We start from the raw sequence: 27,344 nt of genomic DNA on the forward strand, positions 1-27,344 counted from the left end.
TGAGACAGATTTCATTTCTATAAAAGATTTATAATTAAAAAAAGGTTAGTTGAATAGAGGAAAAACTGATCCAGAGATTCACATGTATCAAGTGACACCTGGGTAAAAGGAACAGGGCACAGAGCCTCAACAAAGCTTTTTAATTTCTACCTCATCCCTTCAGGTAACAAATTTGATTTGATTTTTTGTGTTTTTTTAAGAAAGAATGGTATTGTAGCAGCCAGCTAGTTGAAGAAGGCTGTGGAAGTGAAGTCTTTAATTCCCAGATCTGTATATTAATATAATTTAACCAAAGATATAGTTGCCAGTATTAGAACGCAGTGCAAATTACCTAAAGCCCTGGGAGACTTCTGTGTGTCCAGAAGGTGAAATCTCAGCTGTCCTGAGAGCTGTGTCCAAGAGCAAGGACCTGCAGGGAGCAATTAGATTGCTCACAGCATCTTACTCACACCTCTAGCCAGTAGAAACTTTGCCAGAGGGCACAGGTATAAACACTAGAGTGGGCTTTGGTTGTTGATTTCTTTCCAGTTAAACTGCTGAGGGCTCATTTCTGAGCAGTATCCCTGTGCTTGTTCATTTTTTCCAGGAAAGAGAGGAAGCGGGGGAAAGAATAGGGGGAGGTTAAAGGGAGGGAAATGTGTCACCCTTTATCAGATCTTGCAAATGGCTGGGCAGTTTTGATTCCCAGTGAAGTAAATGAGATAGGCACTGCTATATCTGGGAGGTCTTTAAGGAACATTTTCATGGTGCCTGGTTGTTGGACAGGGGAAGACAGTTGCTACCTGTATCATAGACTGCTGAAAGCACTCCTTCCTCTCTCTTAGATTTATTCTGTCCTGTAACCAGCTATGATTTGCTTTAATCCAAACAAAGCAATTTAGCTCAACTCAAAATTTGCATCAATTTTTTTTTATTTTGTGATTTTTCTCCCACATGCAGAGCAGGCAGCTCCCTGCTCCATGTGGGCAGTCCTGGGCGCTCTTTAGTGTGAGATTTAATTAGATTAGATTACTTTTTTTTTAGGGGAAGCGAACAGGTTTCTGTTTAGAAATAAAATGTAAAAGGCAGAGAGAGAGAGACACTGAGATGGGGAAGCTGTCCTATTATCTGAAAGTTGGCCAATGTGTGACATCCACATGTCAAAAAGCTGCCGCAGCTGAGAGGCTGAGTGATGGTTCCGGGGCTGAGGCGTGTTACAAACAGCCCAGTTCCTCGGGAGGTGCAGCCTGTGGGGTGTGTGTGTGTGTGCCTTTTGTTCCAGGTGAGCGGGCTGGGTATCTCGTTTATAATTAACATCCTGTTAATTCCTCTTTTCCCCTTCCTGAAGTACAACGCTCCAGCTTCACCTGCGGAATACATCCACAGGATCGGGAGGACGGCGCGCATCGGCTGCCGTGGGAGCAGCCTGCTCGTGCTGGCGCCTTCGGAGGCAGAATATGTCAGCTTGCTGGCTTCTCACAAGATTAAGTGAGTCAGAAACGCGAACAAAAGTTTCAGCTCATCCTTGCTAATTAACCTTCTGTGGCACTTTCAGCGGGACTGGGTCTCGTGCAGGTTTTAATAAGAATTTATTAATTCTTGTGATCCAGGCCTGGCCCCAGACTAGCAAAAGGAGAAGAGGGAAGAGTGTGAAAATCATCAGCCTGACAGGTTGTGCATGAGTGAGTGTGTGTGGTGAGGGGCACGGAGGAGACGATAGTCGGAGATCCTTTGCACTCCATTGTTTTCTCTCTGGCCCTGGGTTCAAATCCTGACTATGTGGAGATCACAATCAGACGAGCCTGTCAGGTGCTGCCTGGCCCTCTGCCTGTGTGGCACCACATTGTCATGTTGGGCTGTGCTGGCCCTTTGGGACAGATCCAGGGAAGAAATTGCTGGGGAGCTGTGGGTCGTATCTGCAGTTATTTGACCAAGATGTGTTCTTTAAGTGGCTTGTGGCAGGAATAGGAGAGGTTTTGGCGAGTGGTGAGAGCCCAGTGTGGTCCTGGAAGGCGAAAAGGGAGGCTGGACTCTGCAGAACTAAAGTGGGGTGTGCTTCCAAGCCCAGGAAGGCTCCTCTTACCTGGCTCTGCCTTGGACTTGGGAGTAGCAGCAAGGAGAGCAAGCCAGGCTCGGTAAGGACCAGCCCAGTGTGCAGTCAGGTACCTGATGGCTGACACATGATGAGATTTTAGTCCAGCTCTGCTTGCACAATGGTTCTTTTGTGGAGAAAACCCACAACTGGCTGCTCAGCATCGCTAGGCAGGATCTCCAGCCTCCTCAGCAGCCAGCTGGGTGTTTGTGCCTCCCCTTGCTCCCTGCTCTGCTGTCTCTCAGCATTTGAGAACATCAGCAGCGTCCCTTCAGTGTTGTAGCAGTGTTGATGGAGCCCTGTAAACTCATGCACAAATTAGTTCCCTTTTATTTCTTGTATTTCTGTCGGGTGGAGCTGCTTGGAATCGAATTTGGTTTTGCATCCTTGAAACAAACAATTGTTGGCAGTAAATACAGCCTTATTCTAGGCTGTGAGCCATTTAGTGGTCTAACAAAGAGCCATCCATCATCCCAGGTAACTATCTATTAAGCAGACACCAGCAAGACATGGAAGGCTAAGCTGACAGGGTTTTTTTTCATGTAACAAACAGCACTGACATTTAAAGGTGAAATCCCACATAATTGTGAATTTTTAACTCCAAGTAGAAAGTTCTATTTTTCTATTTTATAATATTTTGGTAGTGGTAGAGGAAGGAGAGGGAGATTTCCTTCCTTTTTATTTTAAATGTTAGTGCTTTTATCCAATGTTGTTGTTTTTTAACAAGTTTAGGGAAGTGTCACTCAGACTGGTAATTACATCTGCTAAAGAGACCTGTTGTAGAGCTGGCCATGGTCTTCAGGAATCTTGAAGACTCAGAATAAGCAGGGGGAGGTTTATGTGAATTTATTTTTCTTTCGCTTTTCCGAGCCAAACAGCTCTGGGGATTGCCTTTTCTTGTTTTGTTTGCTTGTTTTATGTTCTGCAGATGAAGGATTTGCCAGAAAGGAGTGTAATTTGCCTTCCTTGACCCCTATCCTTAGAGGGAAGGCAGTGAGTGCCTGACGGGCGTGGGGGCGATCTGGCCTCTCCCTCTTCCCACATGGATGAGGAGAAGGGGCATTGGGACAGAGCAGGGAGCTGATGAATTACTGAGAAGATGTAGGAAGGCAGCTTGAAGCTCAAGGCAGCAAGTGCCATCAGCACAAATTGCTGTTACCCTTCATAAACAGAGCATTATGGTGATAATCCTGACAATTTAATTCAGTGCAAGGGCGAAAGACAGCGTGTGTTGGACTGTCACCGAGCCTCTTAAGCACTGCTCATTTCTGTTCCTTTACCCTAAGTCTTTGTAGCTTTTGACTTGGTCTGCCCAAGCTACTGGAGTTTGCTTTATTTTTTTAATTCTTAGCTTAATTTTTAAATCTCTTGGGTTTTTGTTGAGAATGAGTGTGTGGTGTGAATGTTGTTGTGTTTTTTTTTAATTTGTTGGGGTTTTTATTCCTTTCTTAAATGAAATTCCCGCTGGGTTTATTGAAATGTAAATACTTCATAAAATATGTATTTTGAAGAGACAAAGCATGAGATGTGTCCCCGCAGCCTTCAGCTGGTGTAAATGAGCAGTGCTCTGCTGGTTTACAGGGGGTGAGGATCTGACCCAGAGTTTTTTCCTAAACCCCTCCACCCACCCCAGCATGCATGGGAGTAAGTCCAGGAATGTTGAGAGTCGGAAGTAATGAGAGCAGACGTGGCTTTGTTCCTGGATGAAAATCCACTTCGGAATTAGAGATGACTGCCTTTGAAATTGGAAATCGCTCGCAATTAATTTTCACCGGTACCTGAAGCCTCTCCTTGGCTTCCAGTGTGGAAAAGCTGTGTTAGCCTTTGCCAAAACGATCTCACTTTGGCTCTGCTGAGATCAGTAATTCCTGTTGGGGCTCAGCAAAGCTGCCTCCTCTCTCTGCAACTTTCTGTTTGGGCTTTGTGTGGCTGGAAGTTGTGGCTGCCTTGCCCAGCTGTAAATGTGGATGTGCAGGCACGTGCACACTCATGTTTTCTTTACATTCCCTCTTCCTTGTTTTTTTTTAAAAAAAATCTGACTCCAAAATGTCCTGTATCAGCTCCAAGCACAACTAACAGATTTCCCTTCAAAGGGAGGAGGCAACAAGCAGAAGAAATGCGAGGTTCACTTTTTTTTTTTCCTTTATGTCTCTTCTATTCCCTTCAGCTGCAATCTCGCAGCGCCTGCCTCAACAGCTATCAGATAATTTCTTTATCTGCTAACGGCAGCCTAACTAATTTATAAAGGAAGTGGCATCACCGTGAAGGCACGAGTCATTTCCCTCCCTGCTCTGGGGTTTTGCTGTTCCCCCCTCCTGACTCCCTCTCCTGCTTCCCGCTGTGAACCCAGTTCAGGGATCTGTTTCTGGCGACGTGCCAGGCAAGGGGAGGACCCGAGAGGGGGTGACAACTCCGACAAATCAATGTCAAAGGTTTGACATTTTCATTCATAGCCGTGTCTAAGCAACCTTTGCAGGGGAAGGGGGAGGTCTGCTTTCCTCTTGCTTAAGTGGTTGCCATTTATGTTTTAATTTGCTGTTATACTTTTCAAAAGCAAACAGAGAAACCCTCGGTTGTCGTTTTATGCTCCATTTCCCTTTCTCCCCCATGGCTCTCCCGCCTTTCTCTGCATCTTCTGTGAAGAAATTTGTGCATGGGATGACCCAGCTGCACATGGAGGGGCTGCTCTCCCTTCTAGGGTATCTTATGGCCACTCTGGCCCATCCCTTCCAAGCTGGATGGCTGTTCTGCACCTTCTCCTTTATTACACTGTGATGCTGAGTTGGCTGAGGTTGAAAAGGCAGGTTGCAAAAGTAAGGGTATTTTTTACTTTAACTGGGAAGGGTGGAGAGCAGGTGAGGATCACAATATCCTGTCACACAGTGTGGCATTGATCCATTCCTGCTAGCCAGGTGTTGGAGAGCTTGGAGTGAAAAGAAGATATCTTTGTTGTTATAGTTTGTTTCTGTACTTTACAAATTGAAGAATACCAGAAATGCTTTCTTTCAGAAGCCACAGGCAGCTTTCTGACCATCTGAGATTCAGGAATCTGAGAACTGTTGGACCCCAAAGATTTCTCTTTTCCTTAGATTGGTTTAATCCCAAGTGAACTCCTTGACTTATTTTCTAGACATGACCTTTGCCCATTACTGAAAATTTGGGCCCACAGACATCAGCTTTTATGATCTGAGTAATTCCCTTGAAAACGGGACCCAGTTTGGATGCAGATGTAATATTAATGGCCTGGAGCTGCACAGCTGTTCCTGAGCTGTCACCTGGGGTATGTGTGCCCCTTAAGACAGTGTTAAAGAGGACAAAGAATTCCTAGTCTCCTGTAAATGCACCTTTAAGCAGGACTGCTCACTTGGAAATGAAGCAGGTTTGTAATCATTTCCATATCTGGGCCATAGCAGGACCCAGCAGTGTTTTGCAAGCAGGACTGGAGAATAAATCATCTGGTTGAGCCTACAGGAGGAATGTGAGTCGACAGAATGAAAATAAATGCCCAGTGTGAAGCCTGGCTAGGACAGCTGACTGAGTCTCCTGTATTTAAAAAAAAATAAATAAAAAAATGCTGTGCAGTCCCTAATGGGCTGGGCTTTGGCTTTGCACTTCAGATGAGAGGGGAGGTGAATTGTCAGAGCAGGGAAGGAAATCAAACTGTGTGTCTGGTGTCAGAGGTGGCTTTTGAGGCTGTAAATGAATTGGAGGGTGAGTTTGTCCAATGGGAAGTGCCTCTGAGCTTATTCTGAGCGAGGCAGCAAGGTGTGGGAACCAGGTAGCATCCTGGGGGAGAGGAAGAGTGATGATGTGATCACAGGGAAGGAGTCTGCAAGAGAATTGGCTGATAGGAAAAGTTCCTCAGGGTTTTGTTGTTACCCTCTGAGCTTGAGTTGCTACGAGGAGCTGTGTCTTTGCACACCTTTAGTTTTGGCTCTTTGGTTTTGTGAGCATGGAAAAAAATGTGTGTAAGCATGAATTATCATCCTTTGAATGAGGGTTGAGCACTGTGTCTCATTCCAGAGACTCTGGAAGCTAAACTGGAGGAAACAAGATGTAGCTGGAGTAGCAAAAGAAGTGGAGCAAACAAGAGTAGCAAACAAGGTGTTTCCAACCTGTGGGTGCCTCAGTCAGTCTCTTTCTCACAGTTGCACAACTGTGTACAGTTGTTCTTGCCCATGGCATTGGCTGAAAAAAGAAATGTTGGACAACCCCTAGGCTCAAGGTGGAGGTTGCAGATCTTATTCTTTATAGTTACAGAATAAATTTACAAGGAGCTGATTCAGCTCTGTCTTGAGTTTTGTTTGGAGAAAAGAATAACCAGGTGCTTCCCAATTGTTCTGATGCTTCTCAGTGCAAGGAAAGAAAAATTATGAAAATAATGGAAGTGTAATCCAATTTATTTCTTTAACCAGTTCTTGTTTGAGAGCCAAGGAGACTTACAGAGAATGGAAAGTCCACCATCAGTTGTTTTGATGCTCTGCTAGAGTTGGAGTGTGTGTTGGTGACTTAAAACAGTGACAAAATTGTGGATGAAACTGTGTCTCTGTGCCACTGAAAGCAGGAATTTGGATTTTCCAGTAGTTCCACTTTCAGGGGTGATGAGGGAGTATCTGGGCTGTGTATTTCAGGAATGAATTCTCAAGCTGAACTGTGAATCTCAGTTGTTTTGTTCTCCATTACCAGTCTGTGGCTCATTCCACACAGTCTTTCGAAGTAGGAGAAACAGTAATTTTTTGTCTTTGTTGCTTCAGTGTTTCAGAGCTGAAGATGGAGAAGGTGTTAGCAGTCCTGGTGAAAGATGATCGTTTCAAGGTGCACAGACCAGGAAGCAGGGTGAGTTATTCTGCTGCTTTGGAACTGCTCCAGTTTTCACTTGCCAGTTCAACATCACAAGTTTTCCTGCCTTAGCATCTGTCTTTACATCCATGATGTCAGACAGTGTAAATAATTATAGAACTACTTTATATCACAATTTTTCAGTCCTTTGTTGTTCCTGGAAAGCAGTTGCTTGCTAACTTTTTGGCAAATAGCTTTGTAACAGACAGGAAAGGTTTCTGGATGCAAAAGCTCTGTGTTTCTTCCTGCACAAGGTTTCTGTTTTTCCTGTGTTTTCTGCAGTAAAATAGTGTTGGAGATGACAAATGGCTCTAAACTTCTCTGAAGAAATGAGGGAAATGCATTTGGTGATGTGTTACATGTGGGTTTTTATTATCTTTATTTACTTGGAGCCTAAAACAAAGCTCCCTGGGTTGACAAGCACCTTTCTATTGATTTGGGCAAGCTTTGGGTCTGCCTCAAGTTGCTAATTCACAGAATTCACTCATTTGCAATTGATGTCTCGGGTGTTGCTGTGCTCTGGCAAATTAAATCCTGCAAGAACCCACATTTTGAATGGAAGTCAAGAATGTGTCAAGCATGATGCAGCATGCACTCTTTTTTCCCTCTTGTTGCTGTTTTGCCTGCCTGTGCTTTTGTTACCCGTGTCTGAGGCGCCTTGTTCCCGGTGCTGGCTGGTGGGAGCTGTGGTGTTCCTGGTAACCGTGGCCTGTGAAAGATGTTCAGTGTTCCTGCACCTCACAGACATCCAGATCTGAGCTCTGCTGAGATGCTGCTCTGTTTAAAGCTCTCTCCCACCACTGCTTTGGGCTGAAATCAACCTGTAATGCCTGTGTTTTAAATGTCTGGATCATGGCTAGGATATCACCTCGTAACAAAGTTCAATTGTGCTCTGTTAGTGCAGAAATTATTTTAAATAGGTCCATGTATAAATACTTTCCTTTTGTCCCAAATATGATTATAGGGGCAGTAAGTTCAGTTTTCCTTTGAAGATTTTTTCAATAATTTCATTTATGAAGAAATTGTACTTTAAATGTTACTGACATAGGACAGAATATTTGCTGTTCCAGATGTGGGGACAAATGTTATTTCATGGGAAATGGGCAGAAAAGAGAACATGTTTTGTTCCAGGAAATGATGATTTAAGTTTTGAAAAGTGGCAGGAGAAAATGCCTTTTTAGCAACAAAAACCTAACCAAGCCTGTTTGCTACCAAAACTGCTCAGTTTGGTATTTCTGCCATGCTTCCAAATTGTCAAATGCTCTACACATTTAAACACAGAATTTTTAAAATACACTTCTTTTGGCTTTCTCCCTTTCCTTACAAGAAGCTCTAAACCCAGCCCCTGTTTGAAAGGTTTGGGCAGTGCTGCTGGGCAGGCCCTGCCATGCCAGGTGCTGCACACTGGAACTTGCACAGAAGGACTTGGTTCCTTCTGCTTTCAAAGGTGGGATTAAATTCCTCTTTTCCCTCTGACATCAAAGCAAGTGGGATTTTACTGTTGACTTCACTGGAGCTGAGATCCATCCACTGTGATTGTAGGATGGTTTTAATCTCTTGCAGGAAATTAGAAATACAGAATAACCAGTTTTTATGTAACTCAATCCGAAAGAATTGGGATTTAAGAACAGAGTTTCTCTTTATGGTAAAAATTCTGTAGCATTTAATGGGGATGGAATGATAGCAGTTCTGTCAGTATAAAACAGACTCCTTCAGGAATTACCTGAAAAATATATTAATGCAATCAAGGAGTTGTGTTTGTTAGCTCCATGTTTTATTTTGCCATGGAGGCTCTGAGTGGTCAGCTCAGAAACTGCAGGGGCAATTCCCAAGTTTTCAGGAGGGTTAATCTCTATTAAATTCCCTAAATTTCCTGCATGGACATACAATAAACTGGGAGTGCAGTGGGACAGGGAGGGATTGAGGAGGTGTCAGGAGGATCTGAACCTGATGCCATTGGGACATTGCCATTGGAGGGAGGTTCAGCTCTGCTCTCAGCTCTGCATGCTCTGAGTCATGTATATATTATAGTTCTGCACACAGGAACCTCATTATGATGCTCTTCAGTTCTCATTGCCTCAGCTCAAGTCCATTAGAAGTACCAAGTTGGAACATGTATTTTTTGGGCTTCTGTGTGCAGCCAGGGAGCAAGCTGAAGTGCCTGTAAAATGTATATTTTATATTTAGGTATATGAAATATATATGTGGCTATGTCTGGGCGTGTGAATGTTCACCTGCCTACAAAGAGAATAAATTTGATCTTTCAACTTTTATGGAGGGGGGCAAGGGGGACTTGGTGAGTTCTAGAGAAGGTGTGTGGAGGTGAGTAAAAAGTTGTTATTAAAACAAAATCCTTCATTTTGTTTTGAAGTATAATGGAAGCAGGAGATGTTACAGCCAGGCTTTTTGGTGGGTTTTCCCCATCTTTTTTTTTTTTTTTTTTTTTTCCTTTTTTAAGAATGAACTTTTTTACCTCACCTGGTCTTACTATGTTTCAATTTTTATTTTTTTCCATTATCCTGCTCTCTTAATGAAATCAGAAGTTTTCAGTATTTATCCCAACCTCTCAAACCTAAAACCTGCCATCTTTATCACTGGAAGTTGCCTTCTTCTGACAGAAATCCATGTATCTTTTCCTGGTGGAGCTGGAATTTTTGGGAGTTCCCCTGATGTCTCAAACTGGTTAAGTAACATTGCACCCTGACACTTTCCTCATGCATTTCTTCTTTTAGCTTATAAATATTGTTATTGTCCACAGTCATTATGCCAGTGGTTTGGGATCTGCCAGAACAGGCTTTTAAGGAATCACAAGGCAGAAAAAGTTCTCCTATCCCACTGTTTCTCAGTGATGGCAACAGTGCTCCTTATTTAACAGAGGGAACAAATTTAGATGGTGGGCAGATCAAGCAAATCTCTGGGGTAGGCTTTTATCTTTGGGGTCTTGGAAAAATATGCAAGGTCTCAAATTAATTGTCCTGCTCATCCAAATCAGGATTAAAGCTTGCCTGTGTGAGTAAAGCACATGGAATGGCTTCCATGCCCTTCCAGTAGTGCTGATTTATTTAATCTGTCCAGACACTCAATCATGGGCAGGTTTTATTTTCACAGTTTGCTTCTGAGTCAGTTTTAAATTTAGATTTTTTTTTTTATTATTGGGGTGGGTTTTTGGTTTTTGGTTTTTTTTTTTTAGATGAACCTCCCTGGAAGACAGGAATCAAACACAGGGGTTTTTTCATGCCCATTAGGGTGCAATTTTAAAATGAGATCTGTCTCAAGGGTCTGAAGGGAATAAAAGACAAGGTGGAGATAGGAGGGGAGAAGCTGTTTTCTGAGGACATTATATTTCCTGCCATTTGCTTTTTTTTTATTTATATCTCTTGCAGTGACCTCACACTTTGAAAATTATGCATCTAGTTTTTTATCCCTCATTTTTGTCTCACTTTTTTTTTTTTTTAGTTTTTTATTTTCCCCCAGCACCAGGAAGAAGAGATGCCGCATTTTGAAACCTAAAGGGGGGAATAAGAAAAGTCCTTTGTAATATATTGCCATATTATCACTAAATCCCCTGACAGTTGTGACACAGAAGCAAGTCACCTGTCACTTAAGCTTGAGGTCTCTTTAATTTTCTCCTGGAATTCGCACCAGGCTGTCTTTAATTTGAGGCCTTTATTGGAATTCTGAAACCTTTCTGCCTCCCCGGTGCTCAGATCTATTCTGAGTGCTGTTACAGAATGTATACAATAACCAACACAGGGATTCAGAGGGGGCTGAAGCACTGTTTATTTAACACTCTGGAGGGATTTTCGTGCTTATTCAGTCCTGGCTACCCAGCTTTCAATATCGCTTTGACAACCGTTATGCCCTTCTCATTAATTTTAAACAGTTAAAACACTGGAAAAAGAGAAAAAGTTTTCATTATTAAAGTGCTTTACTTTTTAATAACAGAGGATTCTGTCCGCCAGGGGAAAGGGCAAACCTCACTAATTTCACATTCATATTAAAAAGCGCTGGGAAGGTGACACTTGGTGCTGCCAGGAGGCTTAACAAAAGGCAAGTGCTGGGGGCCCAAAGGAGCAGGTGGGGCCAGAAAGTTTTGTGTTTCACATCGGTGGAAACTTGGTAGTGCCAACGAGGAGTGCCCACTTCAGACAGGCAGCTCCACTTGGGGGTCACTGAACCTCTGCAGAGGCCCCTGGGCTGGGTCTCAGCTTCAGGACACACCTGAAGTCAGAGGCACCTGTGAAGGGAATGTTCAGAAAAGGCAGGAAAGCTGAGGAAGGGTCCAGAGAATAAATTATGTGAGGAGCAGCTGAGGGAACTGGGGTGGCTGAGCCTGGAGAAAAGGAGGTTCAGGGAAGACAGTTCACAAACAGGAGGGTGCAGCCAGGTGGGGATCAGGATCTGCTCCCAGGGAACAAGGACAGGAGGAGAGGACACAGCCTCAAAGCTGTGCCAGGGAAGGTTCAGGTGGAACATCAGGAAGAATTTCTTCACTGCAGGCGTGGTCAAGCATTGGAATGGGCTGCCCAGGAAGGTGGTGGAGTCCCCATCCCTGGAGGTGTTGAGATAAAACCAGACATGGCACTCAGTACCATGGTTTGGTTGGCAAAGTGATGATCAGTCAAATTTGGACTCCATGGTCTTGGAGGTCTTTTCTGACCTAAATGATGCTGTGATTCTGTGAGATAGGTTGTGAGTCTTTCTTGAGGAGATTGGGAGACAGCAGAGACCAGAAATCTGGGAGAGTTCATGTGCTAAAATAGCCAGGCTGTCTGTGGAGATGCAGGTGGACAGCCAGTCCAGGCAGTGAGTGAGCAGGAGCTCCAGCCCCATGTGTGTTTGCTTTGTTGAGGAATTACCCAGTGGCTGGAAGCTGTGGGATCCTGAGTTTCAGAGAGGGCAAAGTGCAGGGCATTTAAACTACATTTGAGTTCTGTGGGTACATTTGCTGTTGGGTACAGGGTGGCACATCTGGGACAGGAGAGCATTTTGTGTCAGGTGCTGGCAGCCACAGGGTTTGGTTATGGTGTCAGTGGGATGTGGCTCCTCTGGACTGGCAGCAGCACAGAGGAAAGAGGGGTTTGCAGCATTATCATGCAGATCTGCCAGAGAAGAACAGGATTGCTGCCTTGGCACAGGCCAGAGAATTCCAGGAGCTGGAATTTGTATTCTGTCAGCCCTGCTTGGATGAAGGGTCTGACCAGTATCAAGTTGCTGCCTTGGAGCTGGCACTCTCACACTTGGATGCTGGTTCCTGTCTGAGTCCCACTGGAGAACTGTGGCCCTTTTCTGGGAGAGGTGCACATCCATGGATGCTTGGCTTTGCACTTTGCTGTCAACTTTTCATCAAAAATTTCACTTGTTTTCTGGTCTGCATTTCCCTTCTCTGCCTGGATCCCTCAGAGAGGGAGGGAGCCTCTCTTCTCCCAGTAACAGCTTGCTCCCAGGAATGTTTGTTTTCCATTTCCTGAACTGCATCCTACAGTCTGATCCCAGGAAAGCTGGAATACGTGCAAAATTGCCCTTTTGGCTTGAGGAAGTTTATTCTGTCGTGCCTTTGGTGCAAGGGGCTTGTCCTGCTCTAGAGGAGCCAAGTGATGGCAGTTCCAGTCAAATATGATGTGTTGACAGTAAGGAAACTTCATGTTGAAATCCATGCTGGAATTCATGAGTTCATTTGGTTGCCTTTGTTCACAAGTGCTGAATTTGGTCTCCTCTCTGGAGCTTGGGGGTGATTGTGAATCTCGTGGTCTCCTGCCCTAGGTGTTTTGGGGAAGTGCACAGGGGAACTTGCAGTATCACTCTGAAACTATTAATGTAGGGTCTGGGGGGAGTTATTCCAAATAATTCCAATGGAAACAAGCAGTGGGACCTGGCCTCTTGTACCTGGAAGAAGTAAAAGAAAAAGGGAAGGGAAAAGAAAAGCAAGGGGAAAAAGATACATGAGAGATGTTAGAAAACACAAAATTAAAACTGATTTGTTCTCCCCACCACACGGCGCTCACTGGCTGCTCTGATTTTAACATCTTTATCTGGATGATTTTTTTTTTTCCTCTAGTAATATTGAGAGGATTACCTTTGTTGGCCCCTGGGTAGTTGCTGTGTGATTTTACTGTTATTAAATCTATTGTAAACTGCTTCATTATTCCTGACTCAAATTCTCTCTTTCCTCTAATCCTCTCGCCTCCCTGGTAGAAATCCTGTGGCAAGAACCCTCAGGAAGTCCGGGAGAGAGCCACGGTCCTGCAGACAAAATTTGAAAACTACGTCCACTCCAGCGAGGGGACTGTCCTGTGGGCAAAGAAAGGTCAGTGAGTTTCCTTCCACTTATCCCACAGGGGCTCACAGGAGCTGCCAAGGTTTTCTTCTGGGGCACAGCATCAGGGAAAAGGCCTGGAAGAAACATTTTGGGGCCGTTGGGCTCTGCAGGGGGTTGAGGCAGGCCCAGAAGGCTTTGTGGTGATATTAAATGTTAATTTCTGGCATTCCCATATTACGTGCAAATGAGATTTAGTCTTGCCTTTCAGTGGGATTCACATCTGAGGGCTTTGACCCAATCACAGGAGCAATCACAGGGTTGTGTTTGTTGTGCTGGGAAGGGGATGGGTGACTTCCTCCACCACATCCTACTGCAATTCCCTTCAGATGCCTCCAGTTCACACCAGGGGTGAGCTTGAAGCCTGAAAGACAGGATGCAACACTGACCAGGAAAGGATCTTGGACTGGAACTGGTTGTGTGGGATGGGAGATAAAAGAGAGAGGGACAGCAACTCAAACAGACAGTTTTTAGACTTGCTACACAAGCAGCTTGCACCCATTTTCAGGTGTGTGGTGTAATTTTCTAGCTGCTTTTTTGAATACACAATCTCAAAGCGTGTGACTAATGTGATCAGAATCCTTCATTCTGCATGGATGAACTTCTTGCTGCTCCCTTGGGTTTTCTTGTACCCTATGTAAACTTCTAACCTGAAATGCCTGTGACAGGAACAACCAGAGAATAACTCTGGTCACACCCAAAAAACCTCTCTGGTTCCTCTACACCCAGTGTCACTGCACATGCCCACCCACACACACTTGTTGCTGACCTCAGCATTAGTAACTTCTTTAGCCACAGAAAAGAAGCACAGAAAGTACATCAGGAAATGCTGAAATGTTGTGCATCCCATTTATCTTGTAGAGGAGCACTCCACCTCTTTTTCCAACTCTGCTATCTACATATGCAAATTTTCCACTGCTGAGTGGCTTCCATAAGCCCCTCTTCCTCCCCTCTGAGCCAGGCATCATGAATAATTAACATGGCAGCTGGCTTTTGCTTTCATGGCAGACAATCAATTGGAAACTGTGCCAGAGATGCATTTGTTTCTCTCTCTTTTTCTGTTTTTCCCCGTTTTCTGACCTAGTCAATGTTAATAAGCAGTGTTTGCACTGCAGCCTGCATTCAAAAGGCAAGTGGCTCCCTGCCCGCTCTCCCCTTCTGGCCTGGGTCCCATGTTTTTCACACTCAAATCAAGTGGTTCAGGGAAGGTATTGCCCTTCAAACTTGATTGACTGAGCAGCAGTGAGATGGGTGGGAGGAGGGGTCTGGCTGAAGGATTAATCTTATTAAGAGTGGAGCCCCTTTTTTAGGAAGTGGAGGATGCTCATCCTGAGGCTTTGGATGGTGATAGGTGCTTCATTTTGGAGCTGTGGGGCCAGAAGGAGCTCAGGAGACTGGTCCTGTGTACCCCTGAGTTACAGAGAGGGGAAGGAAGCAAACCCTGCTTTCCTTCTCCTTATTTCCCAGTTGTACAGCCAGCAGTTGAACATTTTGCCTCCTCCTTTCTGTCCTCAGTGCCTGTGTGTGGAGAGGAACTGCAGAGCCACAGGAGCCCAGGGCTGTGGCACAGCACTCAAATCTGTGATGGTTTTGGTGCATCCTTCCCTCCTGCTCCCACCTTCTCTGGCAGAGTGCCTCCCAGTTTATCCAGCCCTGCTGAGGCTGTGCCCTGGGGCCAGTGCTGGGAGCTGGCTGCCAGCTGAGAGCCTGGTGAACAGGTTATGTCACCTGTGTCCCTTTCATATCTCATTACCCTCTGGTCCCCTGTCTAAAGTAACAACAAACCAGCCCATCTAACCCACATCATACATAGGACACGCTGGTTTTTTTCTTTTCTTCCTTTGATTTTCCACACTTTTATTTCCTGGAGAAGGATGGGGATGAAGAGGTGCAAAGGACCAATCTAAATCTTCTGTTTTGTATGAGTACAAGTCCAAATCCCTCTCCAAGCCAGTACATGTTACCTTTGACTTGTGTTGGTGTGGCAAAAGCTCTCAGCAGCTCAGGCAGTTTGTTCCTGTGGCATCGAGATAAGGAACCCTGTACATGAATTATGGCCTGACCAGCACTGTTACCAGGCTTTGTGAGCTGTTTTCCTAGAGCTCTGTCCCTTTGATCACAAAATCATAAAAAGAATTTCAACTTAAAAAAAAAAACAAAACAAAACAATAAAGCTTTCAGTATCTGGCCACTCTAATAGCACATAAAAGCCAGAAAATATGGCTCTGGCAACACTAAGAGGTCTAAAGACCTGATAGTAAAGATTTTTTAAATAATCTCATCCACAAAGGTCTTCATTTCATCTCATGGGTGCTGTAATGAACATCTCAGCTCTGAGCTGCTTGGAGGTGAGGCAGTTTCCTGGGCTGGGATTGTGACCTGCAGCTCCAGCCAGGCTCTCAGTTCAGCTCTGGGTTAGTGCCTTGCAGCTCTCCCTGGTTTTGTGTGCTCTGACTCAAAGCTGGATTTGGCAGATGTCTGTCCAGACTTTGGGAAGAGGGGAGCCTTTGACACTTGGATTCTCTAACTCTGATCTGGGGAGTTGGTACCAGCAGCTTTTCCTCTCTGCACAGCCGTGGGAGGTGAGCTCAGCCTTCATAATAACAGGATCTTTAGTATCAGCCATTTCAAATGCTGGGAGGCAGACAACTGTATTAGCTCCAGTAGGACTGAATTCAAAGTGGGAGCAAGTTCCTAATGTTCCCTTAGAAGAGTTACACCTTCTCACAGGTGAATTTGATGGATAACTTTATGAAAAAAAAAAAGGCAGAAGAACAGGGTTTTTGAGAGCATTTGAGCCAGTTTATAATCCTTCAGAAGGATGGCCTTCAGACGAGACACTGAGACAGTATTTGGAATTTAGCATTCTCTTTTTTGTGAAAACACAGGCCTCTTGGTGCTCAGAAGCCTCTGAAAGAGCAGCATTGTGAAATTGGGAAGAAGGTGCAAAAAACTCAATCTTTTCTTCTCATCGATTGGGAAAAGGAGTTCACTTTGCTCAGTAAACAGAGCTTTGATGGATTCCCTGGGTCCTTCCAGGAGCTGATCTGCTAAAATGACATTTTTATTACTGTTCATAAACTCCAATCTCCGGCTGCTGCCAAGAGATTAGACATAAGCTGTGGGCAAACTTGCTGGTCCGGTGGCTCAACAGGCAAGGGCAGGAGAGGTGAGAGTTTAGAGCTCACTGCTGTCAGGAGTGAGAGGGAGAGGAAGATGCAGGAGGTGGTTTGGAGTGAGGGCTGGGGGGACACAGGAGGTTTGGCAAGCAGAGGAGCAGCAGGGGATTGAGGGGAGGCATTTTCTGAGCTGCAGTTTCTTTCCTGGAAGTCCCTCTATTCCCAGAGCAGGGGCCAGCCCGGGTGTAGTTAATGTTAAGGGATGGGGAGGAGCAGAGGTAGTGCTCATATTAGTGGATGATTGTCTTTAGAGCAATGAGCCCTGAGGGAAGGGCATTACAGGAATATAGAGATGGGAAGGGAAATTTGCACACAGTTCTATTATTTTTCCCTTTTGAGAAGGCGAGCTCTGTTCTCAGTGTGCTGATGAGTCAGGAAATCCATCCGGCTCTCAGATATTTATAAGGGACTAGCTGGTAACTGGTGAAAAATGCATGGACTACTGGGACTCTAATATCAGAGAAGTCTTCCTGTGCCATCTCCATGCCTCTCTTTCTTCATCCCTGCATCTCTGTTCCCACTCTCCTCTTATCTGCTGCCACTCAGTGTCAATGACTCTTGAGAGATGTGCTACAAACTCACCTTGTGGCCAAAGGGGCAGCCTTGCAGGAGGCAAACCCAGTGCAATTCAGCAGAGCTTTGTTTCAGTTCCTAACACATCCCCAGCACCTACCTTCCCCTTTTGGGATTGTACCAGTAGTGTGCAACCTTCACAGATTGCTAACATGCTAACCTTTTCTGCCAGCTGCTGACCAGAAGGTGTCCCAAAGGACCAGACTGATGTCCTTTCAGCTGGAACAGCTGAATCTTTAACTGTGTATATATATAAATGCAGCAGCAAACAGAATTCACTGGTGTTTTTCCTTCCCCTCAGCACTGCAGTCTTTCCTTTGTGCCTACACCACCTATCCCAGCAAACTCAAGCACATCTTCCACATCAAATCTCTCCACCTGGGTCACGTGGCCAAGAGCTTTGGGCTGAGAGATCCTCCCCAGAACCTGATTGCAGGCTCAAAGAGGAAAACCAAACCAAGACCAAAAAGGTAGGTCAGTGTGATGTTCCTGAGCCAAGGAACGACAGGTCACACACTGTGCTTCGATCCTCAAGGTGATTGGGCTTGCTCCAGGAATTGAGTGTAAATCAAAAAGCAAATGTGTTGATAGAAATGAGCCTTCTACAAACCTGGACATGTAAGTACTTCTGCCAAAAGCATTTCTGCAGAATCCTGTGGGATCTCTTCTGAGAATAGTCTGCAGCAAGCCCAGAGCTGCAGCTCCAGCCCCTCTGGTGTGTGCTCAGGGCTGTTCTGGGTACTCCTGTGTAAGGAGCTAGAGACTCCCTGATGTTGCTGGAGGAGCCCTTAACCCTCTTCTGTGGAGGGAGCTGAAGGTGCTCAGTTCATCTGTTCCTGGCTGCTCTGAGTTGGCTCCACAGGACAGATAATCCTCTCTTTTGGGATCACAGTGCTAAGGACACTGTCTCTTCCCTAGTGCAGTGGCAGGATCCAAACTTTGGCCTTGCCAGTAAACCATTGCAATAATTCAAAGGAGGAAAATCTTTCTTTTTCAGCATCAATTGTGACTCTTTCCGTGTAATTGTTGCTACAAACTCTGTTAGCAAACCTTAGCCATGCAATTAAAGCACTAATCCACATAATTGGCTGGGCACTTCCCTTGCACATGCACCTATCCTGTGAAAAGAAAAAATGTAAGGGGAAGGGATTTTAAAATAAAAAGTTGGAGCCTGCATTGTCCTGCTTTCAGCAGCCACCAGGGACAGGCCACTGCTCTGCCTCCTGCTCCAGCTGACCCTCCTCAGCAGATGGGCAACAGGATGGGAATGCCCCTGTGAGCAGGGGATTTAACGGAGCTTTATTTCGGGAAGAATAGCCTGATTAGCTGATAAAGAGCATGTAAGATGGTATGGGGTGGGCTTTGATGTCTTGCTGGCCCAGCAGGGTGTCAAGCTATGACTGACAGTAGCGTGTCATAGGATTACTTGGCCTGTAACAATGCCTCTCTCTGTTCCTGTGATGTTGCTACTCTGTTAGAGCTACTTTTTCCCTTGTTACAAACCTCTTTTAGATGGGAGTTCCTCCTCCCCAAGTCTCCATCCCATTATAGCACAGACAAGCTCAAGATACAGTAGGTATTTACACGCAGGATGTGTGGGGTTGGGGGATGTGGAGTTGTTGGAACAAATGGTCTGAGAATGATTTGAGAGCTCATTTGCACGTGGATCACAGAATTGCAGCTCAAGGAAAGTGGGCAGACTTTGCACAGCTCCCTCACGGCTCAAGCTCCAGATCTCAAATCCGGGAGCATCTGCAAAGTTAAAACCCTGCAAAAAATAGCCAGAGTTGTGATGTGCAACAATTGTTCCTGCCTGTGAAACTTGGTTCTAATCAGCTTTCTCTGTGTGTGCTTAAAAAATAAATAGATAAAGCGAGAGGGTATATTAGTATTTATAGGATAGTTTAGAGAAAGTGAATATCAATTCAAATTCAGTTTGCACTCGCATAAATCCAAGATAATGCTATTAACTTAGAGAATTGCTTTTGATTTCACACTGACAAAGCAGAAAGCAAAACTTAGCCTGCCATTTAGAAGACAAATGGTTTCTAATTGTAAAATGCAGGGCTTGAAATTATAACAGCACAGTCACAGAGCAATCTTTTTAATTATATTTCTCACATGATGCTGTGAGTGTTGGTTGTTGTATTACACATTGTCTCCCAACATCCGATACTGGTTTTTAATCAGGCTGCTCACTAAAGCCTCATCTCTCAGCACCTGCCTAGAGAATAAAGAGCAGGCACTCCAGGTTGAAAATGGGGTTAAGGCAATCATTAAATGTTTCCTTAAGAGGACAAAGAAAACTTTTCATTTCTTTTGAAGTCTCCTTTTGTGCCTCCTTGGAGAGCCTGCTGGAGGAAGGTGAGACAGTGAGAGGGAGCAGCCAGGTATGTGATGTTTCAGTGCTGAAACGTGGGAGCAGCCCTCTCCTCAATGCCCATGTAAACTTCCAGGTATTTTTCAGAGGTCTTTGTGCAATCCAGCTGTCCCCTTAGCTGCAGTGGATCTCATAAAACCCGACCTGAAGACAGAAAAATAATTGCTGGCGGTGTTTTTTGAAAGTTGCAATGCTGTGTTTAGGTGAGAGATGAGCACACGAACCAGATACTGCTTATTGAATTACAGTACATCAGCTTAGTCAGTGTCTGGGCTCATTCTTTGACTGCAGGGTAGAGGCAAGGAAGCTGATCCCACTTCCATTGAGGGATTAGCTGTCCTTGGTTCACTGTGGAGTCGCAGCATGCCGGGGCTGACAGGCCAGATAGACTTGTCTTTTGACTGCTTCACAATGCAAGTGCCAAAGACCCACTGCCATTCCACCATGCAGCCCTGTGCTGCCCAGGCTTGTGCATTCTGGATCAGTGGGCTTTCATGGGAATCTGTGGCAACTGAGGGTCTGCTTTCCCTTTGAAATCAGGAGTGCCAGTGTGTGCCCCCAAAGGCTTTCACTGCAGTGAGGAGTTGCAGCTTAATTTGGCTTTCTTGTGAGTTCAAGCCATTACAAAGAAAGATGACTCTTTAGTTCAGCTGATTCTGTGGAACTTCCTCCAGCAGGAATCTCTGATGCAAGAAATGCTCAAAAAGACAGAATTTACTTTTGAGTATCAAGAATTGCTACAGCATATGCAAAAAGTGATATAAAAACAAAGGTGAAAACCCCCTTGTGCTTCAGTGTTTAAGTCCAACCCTCAAGTAAAATGGGATCAGGAAGAGGTGTTTGAGAGCTGCTGTCCATCATTATCACAGTGCCATTGTTCTGATGTGGAGATGGGCATGGCCTGAAGGTTCTGGCTGCAAGATCACTGTGTTAATTCATTCTTCAGCATGGTCAGATAGAATCAGACAACTCCTGGGAAGCAGACCTTGTAGCCCTGTGTCCTCCACATGGAAAGAGCAGTAGTTTCATTTGCCTTCTCTCCCTCCTCACATCCTTGGTTCCACTTTTGAACATCTTGGCATTGACAATTTTGTAAAGACAGGGTTTGTGACTCAAGGCTGCAGCTGGGCTTCCCTGCACAGCAATTGTCTCATCATTAGAAGCACTCTGCTTGCCAGTTTTTATGTGCACATTTAGAGCTTTCCTGATTTCACTTAATTAGTCAAAATGCAAGATTGGAATTCTGCCCACTGGGAATTTCATTTGGTTTGGGCAGTCTGCTCTAGAAGCCAGACTGGGGCTTGGGTAAGAGCATGTATCCATGGGCAAATGGAGCCAGAAATGAGAGTAAGAGACATGGCTGCTGTGAAAGGAAACATCACCAGCACTCTTCCCTAAGGCAGTTCAGGGACACAGGTGAGTTCTGGCTACCATATCACTATGTTATAGAAGAAGTTCTCTTACAAAGTTAAAGTTTTATAGCTGTAAAATCCATTTGATTGTTTCCTGCATACACAAATGCCCTTTATTACTGTCCTGTTCCTGCAGCACAGAGCCTTTGCTACATCTCTGATCAAGTTAACAGTGTTTGCACCCAGAGCTGAAAAATCTCTGTGCTGGGGGCTGTGCACCAAAAATTACCATCTCTCTCTAACTGAAATATATTCTATCCTCTAGCTGGGAAAGGGCCTGACAGAAGCAAGAATCCTGGGAGGTTCCCAGCCTCCCAGTGCTGCTTTTGTCCTTTTTCCATAGGGTGAAGGCCAAGGGTTGGCAGTGAAAATGAGACTGGGGTTTCTGTGTGGCTGAAATGACTTCAGTAGGGCAAGGTGGGCTTTGCTGTTCAGCACATCCCAGTGTGGAGACCACCCTGCCCTGAGTGTTCTGGAACACTCATTCTGTGAGCTTCATGCTCATTCTGGCTGGGTAATAATTTTCCTTGATCTTCTCAAGCGTCTGCATCAGCTGGGAACAGAGGACCTGGGCCATCTGTTGACCTGTCGAGAGCAGTGTAGGATTGCTGATGGATTTCTTGCCCCCACTCTGCAAAAAACAACAGCAGCAAAACCAACCCAAACAGGGTTGTGTTGGCTGCAGATGGTTCATCCAGTGCTGTAAGTAGGAAAAGCAGGTGTTGCAGCAGCCTTGGTCCAGAGGTAACCCAGCTCTGCTGCTGGCACAGTGTCAAGGAGCTGTTGGAGATGCTGTCAGGCAGATTGATAGTGCAATCCACATTGAAATGTTTCCTGATAAATGGAATGGCCTCCTCAGGTCTCCTCCAAAGACACACCATGACTTCTGGGACTATGCATCAGAACTTCATCCTCCTCCTTCCTCAGCTGGAGCAATTTGGGAGCCTTTGGTTGCTGCAGATGCTGGGAGTTGGGTAAAGGTCGCTACACCTGGGCACTGCATTGCAGCAGCATCTCACACAGCAAGACAAAGGAACAGGCAGTGATGCCAGCCAGGTTGAGAGACACCTCCAGGAACAAGCTCACTCACCACTGAGGCAAAAAGATGAGCAGAGGCATCTTCTGAGCCAGCAGACAAGAACCAGGAGATCAGTCCAAACCATTCAGGTTCAGGTTTCCCCAGAGATGGAGGCTTGGGAAACACCAGCTCCACTCTGTGGCTCCCGAGTGGGGAAGGGGAGCAGCATGCAGGGAATAGCTCTGTTAGTGGGTGTAGAAGGAAACTGAAGCAGAGGAAAGAAGGATTTTACTCTTTCCTTCACTGGACACTTTTTCTTCCAGATGTTCCTTTCCTGCCTTTTCATAATTCAGTGAGGTATTTAGCAAGATTCATAAGTTTCTCGTGTTTAAACAGTGAATAAAATAATTCCAGTTTTCTGGAGAAGAGCAGATTTATTTTTTTTTTTTTTGTCTTTAAAACTTTGGCCTGGTCTTTTCCAGCCTTTCAGGAGATAAAAAAGTCATCTGGGGACAGTTCTTCTGTTTCCTTATTGTCTCTCTGCTGGGGGTCTTGGTACCAGCTTTTGTGAGGTTGCAGCTTAATTACAGATGTACACAGGCAGTTCTAAACATGAGTCTTTTTATTCCTTCTGTCTCAGTAAACCATAATACCTAGACATGAGATCACAGCAAGAGATGCTGATAATCCATGTGTTTTTTTCCAGTGATGGGAGCATGGGTTCTGTCTGTGTTGCAAATGCATCTTTACATTTACAGCCTTTCTGTGAAGCTTTTTGCCACAGTATCACCACACAGCTCCCTTAAATTAACATGCCACCAGCCCTCAGCAATGTGGAAAACACAGGGAGCTGGGAGAATGGCCATGGAGGCCAAAGAGATTAAATACCTTGCCTTAGGATGCTCAGGGGTGAGTGTTAAGGTCTTGCTCAGTTCTCCTGGGCTTTGTCTCATAACATCAGTGAGGGAAGGTGCTCTGAGGTTACCTTGCTGCTCTGGCAGAGCCCCAGAGACTGTCACCAGTTGGGCAGAGAGGGGAATTTACAGCTTTACAGCAGAAATCAGGGCTCCTGAGCTGGTGCAGTTTCCTGGTGTGCTGTCACTGTGTGCTGGTGCTGTTCCCTGTAGCTCTTCCATCTCATGGTTAAACGGGGCCTTAACAGCTGCTTTTCTTCTGTCCATGATGAGCACAGGTTCCACAGCACAACTCCATTGATTTTTGTGGCCCTGGGTTAGAGGGAGAAGGCTCCCTTTTCCCTGCATCCCTGCTTTTCTGTGTACAGCTGATCACCTCAGCAGGGAGTATTGATTTACTAATTGGGCAGCAATTTCACCTGATTGATAATAAAGTGTTGGACATCCTCCCTGCTGAGCTGTAGCTCAGCCTGGAGCTACTGGTGGATTCCTTGTCCTTTTGCAGCAGAGAGTTCCCTGTTGTTAAGTAAACCAGTCTGTTGCTTGGAAACCCATGAACTACTGTAGGAAATACTTGGAGACAACAATCAAAGTGTCAAAAAGGAACTTTACCCAGTTGTGGAGGGGGCTGAGCAGAGGATCCACCTGCACAGGCTATGGGAAGGGAGCAAGCAAATACCCCAGGCAGCCAAGAGTTCACTTCCCTTCTCTTCCCTGTGTTTGGCCTATTGAATGCATCGATCAATCATCGATCTGCAGCAGCCAGAAATTCTTCCTTCAGTGCCCAGCGTGGGTTTGGACACCTGAAGGGACTTGGAGGCAGTGCTATAAGGTGTCACCTGTAGGACTGCTGAGTCCCTGTGTTGTCACCAAAGCTCACTGGTGAGGCTGTGGGGCTGCTGTTCAGTTCCCTCGTGTTCAGAGGGACAGACAGCTTTCTGTTCTGCTTTTCTGGAAACACCTGAGATCTGTTACAGGTCCTTACTAGAACTTGCTCGAGAGGTGCACTCTGGAGGTGTTCAAGGCCAGGCTGGAAAGAGCTTGGTTGGACCTGATCTAATGAAAGGAATGAGATGATGTTTAAGGTCCCTTCCAACCCAAATCAGTCTGTGACTTTGTGGTGATGAGGAGAGTGGGAGATGCCAACACCAGTAGCTGTGGACACCCTGTTGTGCCCATGGGAACGAGGTAGGGTCCTGCAACAAGAGATTGTATTTGAAATAACTGAGGGTGAGATTTGCCCACAGTTATAGAGCAGGACAGTGGAAGAACTTGTGGTGGGAAAATGCTGAGTGGGTTTTTATATTTACAGCTGTCAGTTTAGGGCTGCAGGGATAACCATATTGGAGTTTGGTGGCCAGGCAAAATGCAGCTACCCTTGAAAAGCCAGTCTCTGGAGAGGAGGCTGTGAGGTGCATGGATGGCTGCAGGACACTGCAAGAAAAGAAATTCTGTTGGATGTGTTTGGTTTAGACTCATGACATTCTAATTTTTTCTCTGGTTTGTTTGGGAGGGGGCCATGGTTTCAAGTGCTGGATTTAAGCATTGTTTATAAAATGTTTCCATTATTCAATGCCATTGGGTTGTCAGGTGGTATTATTATTATTATTATTATTAGTGTTATTATTATTTCCAAACTGCTGTGTCACCTCATTCATCAGCCTTCAGGCACACAAGCTTCCCTCCTTCTCCCCACCACCCCTGCACAAGCATTTGTACAGAACAAAGGCTTGCTTTGAAAAACGCCGTGATATTTTGCCACCTTTGTGAAAACCTGTCACAACAATACCTAATTCTGCATGAGGCAGATTTTCAAATCAAGCCTCAAGGAAAGGGAGCTGTTCCTTCTCTAATGTGCAACTGTCAGTGGTGTTGCATGAACCCACCCAACAGGAGAAGGGGTTCTTAATTCCTTAATTCTTTAATTCCTAATTCCTCTGCTCTTCCCCCTGGCCAGGTCTGACCTGCTCAAGAAGACCCATGGCAAACAGCGCCTTGCTGAGATCCTGTGCTCTGAATATTCCAGTGGGATGGACACTGCTGGAGCCAAGGTCAAGAAGAAGAGGAGAAAGCAGAGAAAAGCTGGCAACCAGCAGATTCCAACATAAGCCAGGCCCTTCCAGTCATTGGCTGGAAAAGCTGCTAGAGTGCCTCAGCTGGGGGTCAGGGTGATCTGCCAAATCAACTGAGGAGTGTTTCCATTTATCAGGCAAATGTAGGAGGGATCCTGGGGATCTTGGCCTCCTCCCCTTTATTCCATAGGTCCAAGTGGAATGGAATCCAGGTGTGTCCTGTTGTACTGCTGCAATTAAATGTGGCTTCCCAAAGATCCACCATTGTCACACTGGATTAGGAACAGCTAAGAACCACGACACAGACTCCCTTGTGAGCTGAACAGGAGAGCAAAGTTGTTTATTCTTGATCTTTAATAGACATGTTTGAGAAGGTCCGAGAGGTGAAATTGTCATTGGTCATTAAAGCAACACATCACTTCATTGGTTAAGTGAAACACCACCTGCTGAGATTGTTGTCCTGTACCAAGGACTGTTTGGATTCTTTCTCAGGCCAGAATGAGAAGCCTGTGACTCAGTTCCCTGTTTTTTGCATTTAGCATCCACATGCCATGTTCCTAAGATTTTTTTTTAGCAAGAAAAATAAAAAAAGGTTGAATATGATTTTCAGAGAAATGTGTGTGCAACATAAAAGTGAGACCAGTTTGAGTAGGCAGGAGGTGCTTTTCTGTTTAAGGAACACTCCACAATCCCTTCACTTGCTGTTTCCAGCCAGGTGAACATAGCAGAGGAGGTGTCACCATGGAGAGGGGAATCTGCCCTGTCCTGTCACTGTAAGGGGAGCACTTCTGCTCCTGGCTAATGAAGCCACATTGCTGCCAGCTCCTCTCCTGTCCTCTGTGCACAGGGCAAGGTCTGTGCCTGGTCACTGTTACTCAGAATCGCCACCTGCAACGATGCCAGTGGCAGGATTGTGGAGAACTCTTCAGTGTGATGACACACAGTCCCTTTGGGGCAGAGTTCATTGGCACAGAACTTCTGTCAGAGCTCCTGGGCTTGGGAACAAACGTTGTCATTGTGGGAAGGAGCCACACTGGAATCCAGCAGTGTCCTCCTTGCCTGCAGCGTGTTGTCATTCCTGATTATGTAACACAGAGGGAGCAGGAGATGTCTCACCTCTCTGAACATTAAAGCCTTTGCAGGCTCCTACAAACCCTTGCCAGTAGTGACCCAGCCTTTTGGGGTTCTTTGCCCTGCCTGGGCCTGTTTTGAGCTCATGGATTTTGCTTCTTGCTTTTCCTATTTGCCATCCATCTTGTTCCCATCAGACAATTGGGACAGTGGGAAAAGGGATGCAGGATGGCCCCCAGTGTGCTGAGGCTGGCATTTGTTCACCAGTGTGTGAAATGAAACCCAAACTGCCCTGGGAGTGGAAAGTGCCCCCAAAACCTGCAGAATTCCCAACTCCCCCAGCTCCTACAGGTGAGCACCCAGCTGTCCCCTCTCTGTTCCTCCCTTTGTGTCTTCCAGCCCCTCCTAGAACACAAGCACCAAGCAAGGCACAGGTGAGAACAGCACAAAAACAGCCAAAACACAACTTTCTTCTCCCTGCATGTGTCTTCCTTGAGGAAAGGGATGAGGAAGAGCAGCCCACCCGTGACCTGAGCCAGGCATGTTTAATGCAGGAGCAGAAAGTGCTCAAATAGTGGCAATTTCAGACGTCAGAAGGAAGAAAAGTACTGAAAAAGGAGTATAAACAGATGAAAATGATGCCTTGTAAATGCAAAATTGAGGGCACCTACTTTGGGCTGTAGTGAGTCATACAAAGGATTGTAGGAAAGCAGCAATCAGCCCCGAAGTATTTAATTTCTGAAGTGAAGGTAACTTTTGAAACCAGAATTTTTATTTCCTCCCAGACAATCAAACACTCTGATTTCACTGCAATACTTTTTTGAACACTTCTGGAAGATAATAAAAAGGCTCCAGTATCAAATTAACCATGATTTTGCAGAGAGAATGAAGTTACAAACATTTATTAGATTAAAATAAAATAGCAACAAAGCCCACCTGATTTTGTTATGAGAACTATTTGAAAGAGCAATCAGGTTTAAGGCAAATGTCAACTTAAACAGAAAAGAAAGCCCTGAGGATGAAAATGACTCAGAATGATGCAGGAAGTGCAAGTTTGGGAATGATATTTTGCATGAAGGGAAAATACATGACCTTCTCCTGGCTGACTGTCACATAGGAATTAATAGGGACTGCTGGCAAATTCATAACAGTAGGAAAAAAGACCAACAGCACATAGGTGAGAGACATCAGGAGATCACATTGCTGCCTGTATTAACTGGGCATGAAACAGTACAAATGGTTATGATGAATCAAGTGATTTTTTAAAAAAATATGAGTGTCTTTTTCTTTCAGCTTCACCATCTTTAGCAGACAGGGCTGGATGGCTTGTGTGATTAGGGAAAGAGAGAGGAGGATAAATAAATTGTTTAAAGACATGCACATGCACCTGAAGTTAAGCCAAGTTTTCTCCTAACAAACTTGAAGGCTGATGAGCAAAATGTGTTTGAATTGTGGCCGGGTGGGCAGGATGCAAATTCTGCCCTTATTTACACTTGGAC

General features: G+C 45.3%; 1 protein-coding gene across 1 annotated transcript in view; it reads left to right on the forward strand.

The window, feature by feature from the left end:
- DDX31 (DEAD-box helicase 31) overlaps window positions 1-25,377 on the forward strand; it is a 42,706-nt gene extending 17,329 nt beyond the window's left edge. Inside the window, exons 16-20 of the mRNA XM_015644978.3 lie at window positions 1,328-1,467; window positions 6,826-6,907; window positions 13,106-13,217; window positions 17,280-17,448; window positions 24,660-25,377. Of these exons, the coding sequence (XP_015500464.1) occupies window positions 1,328-1,467; window positions 6,826-6,907; window positions 13,106-13,217; window positions 17,280-17,448; window positions 24,660-24,810 (654 nt within the window). The 3' untranslated portion in view covers window positions 24,811-25,377. The remainder of the gene's footprint in view (window positions 1-1,327; window positions 1,468-6,825; window positions 6,908-13,105; window positions 13,218-17,279; window positions 17,449-24,659) is intronic.
- The last annotated feature ends 1,967 nt before the right edge of the window (window positions 25,378-27,344 follow it).

The sequence above is a fragment of the Parus major genome, chromosome 17, assembly GCF_001522545.3.
Source record: "Parus major isolate Abel chromosome 17, Parus_major1.1, whole genome shotgun sequence".
NCBI classification, from domain to species: domain Eukaryota; kingdom Metazoa; phylum Chordata; class Aves; order Passeriformes; family Paridae; genus Parus; species Parus major.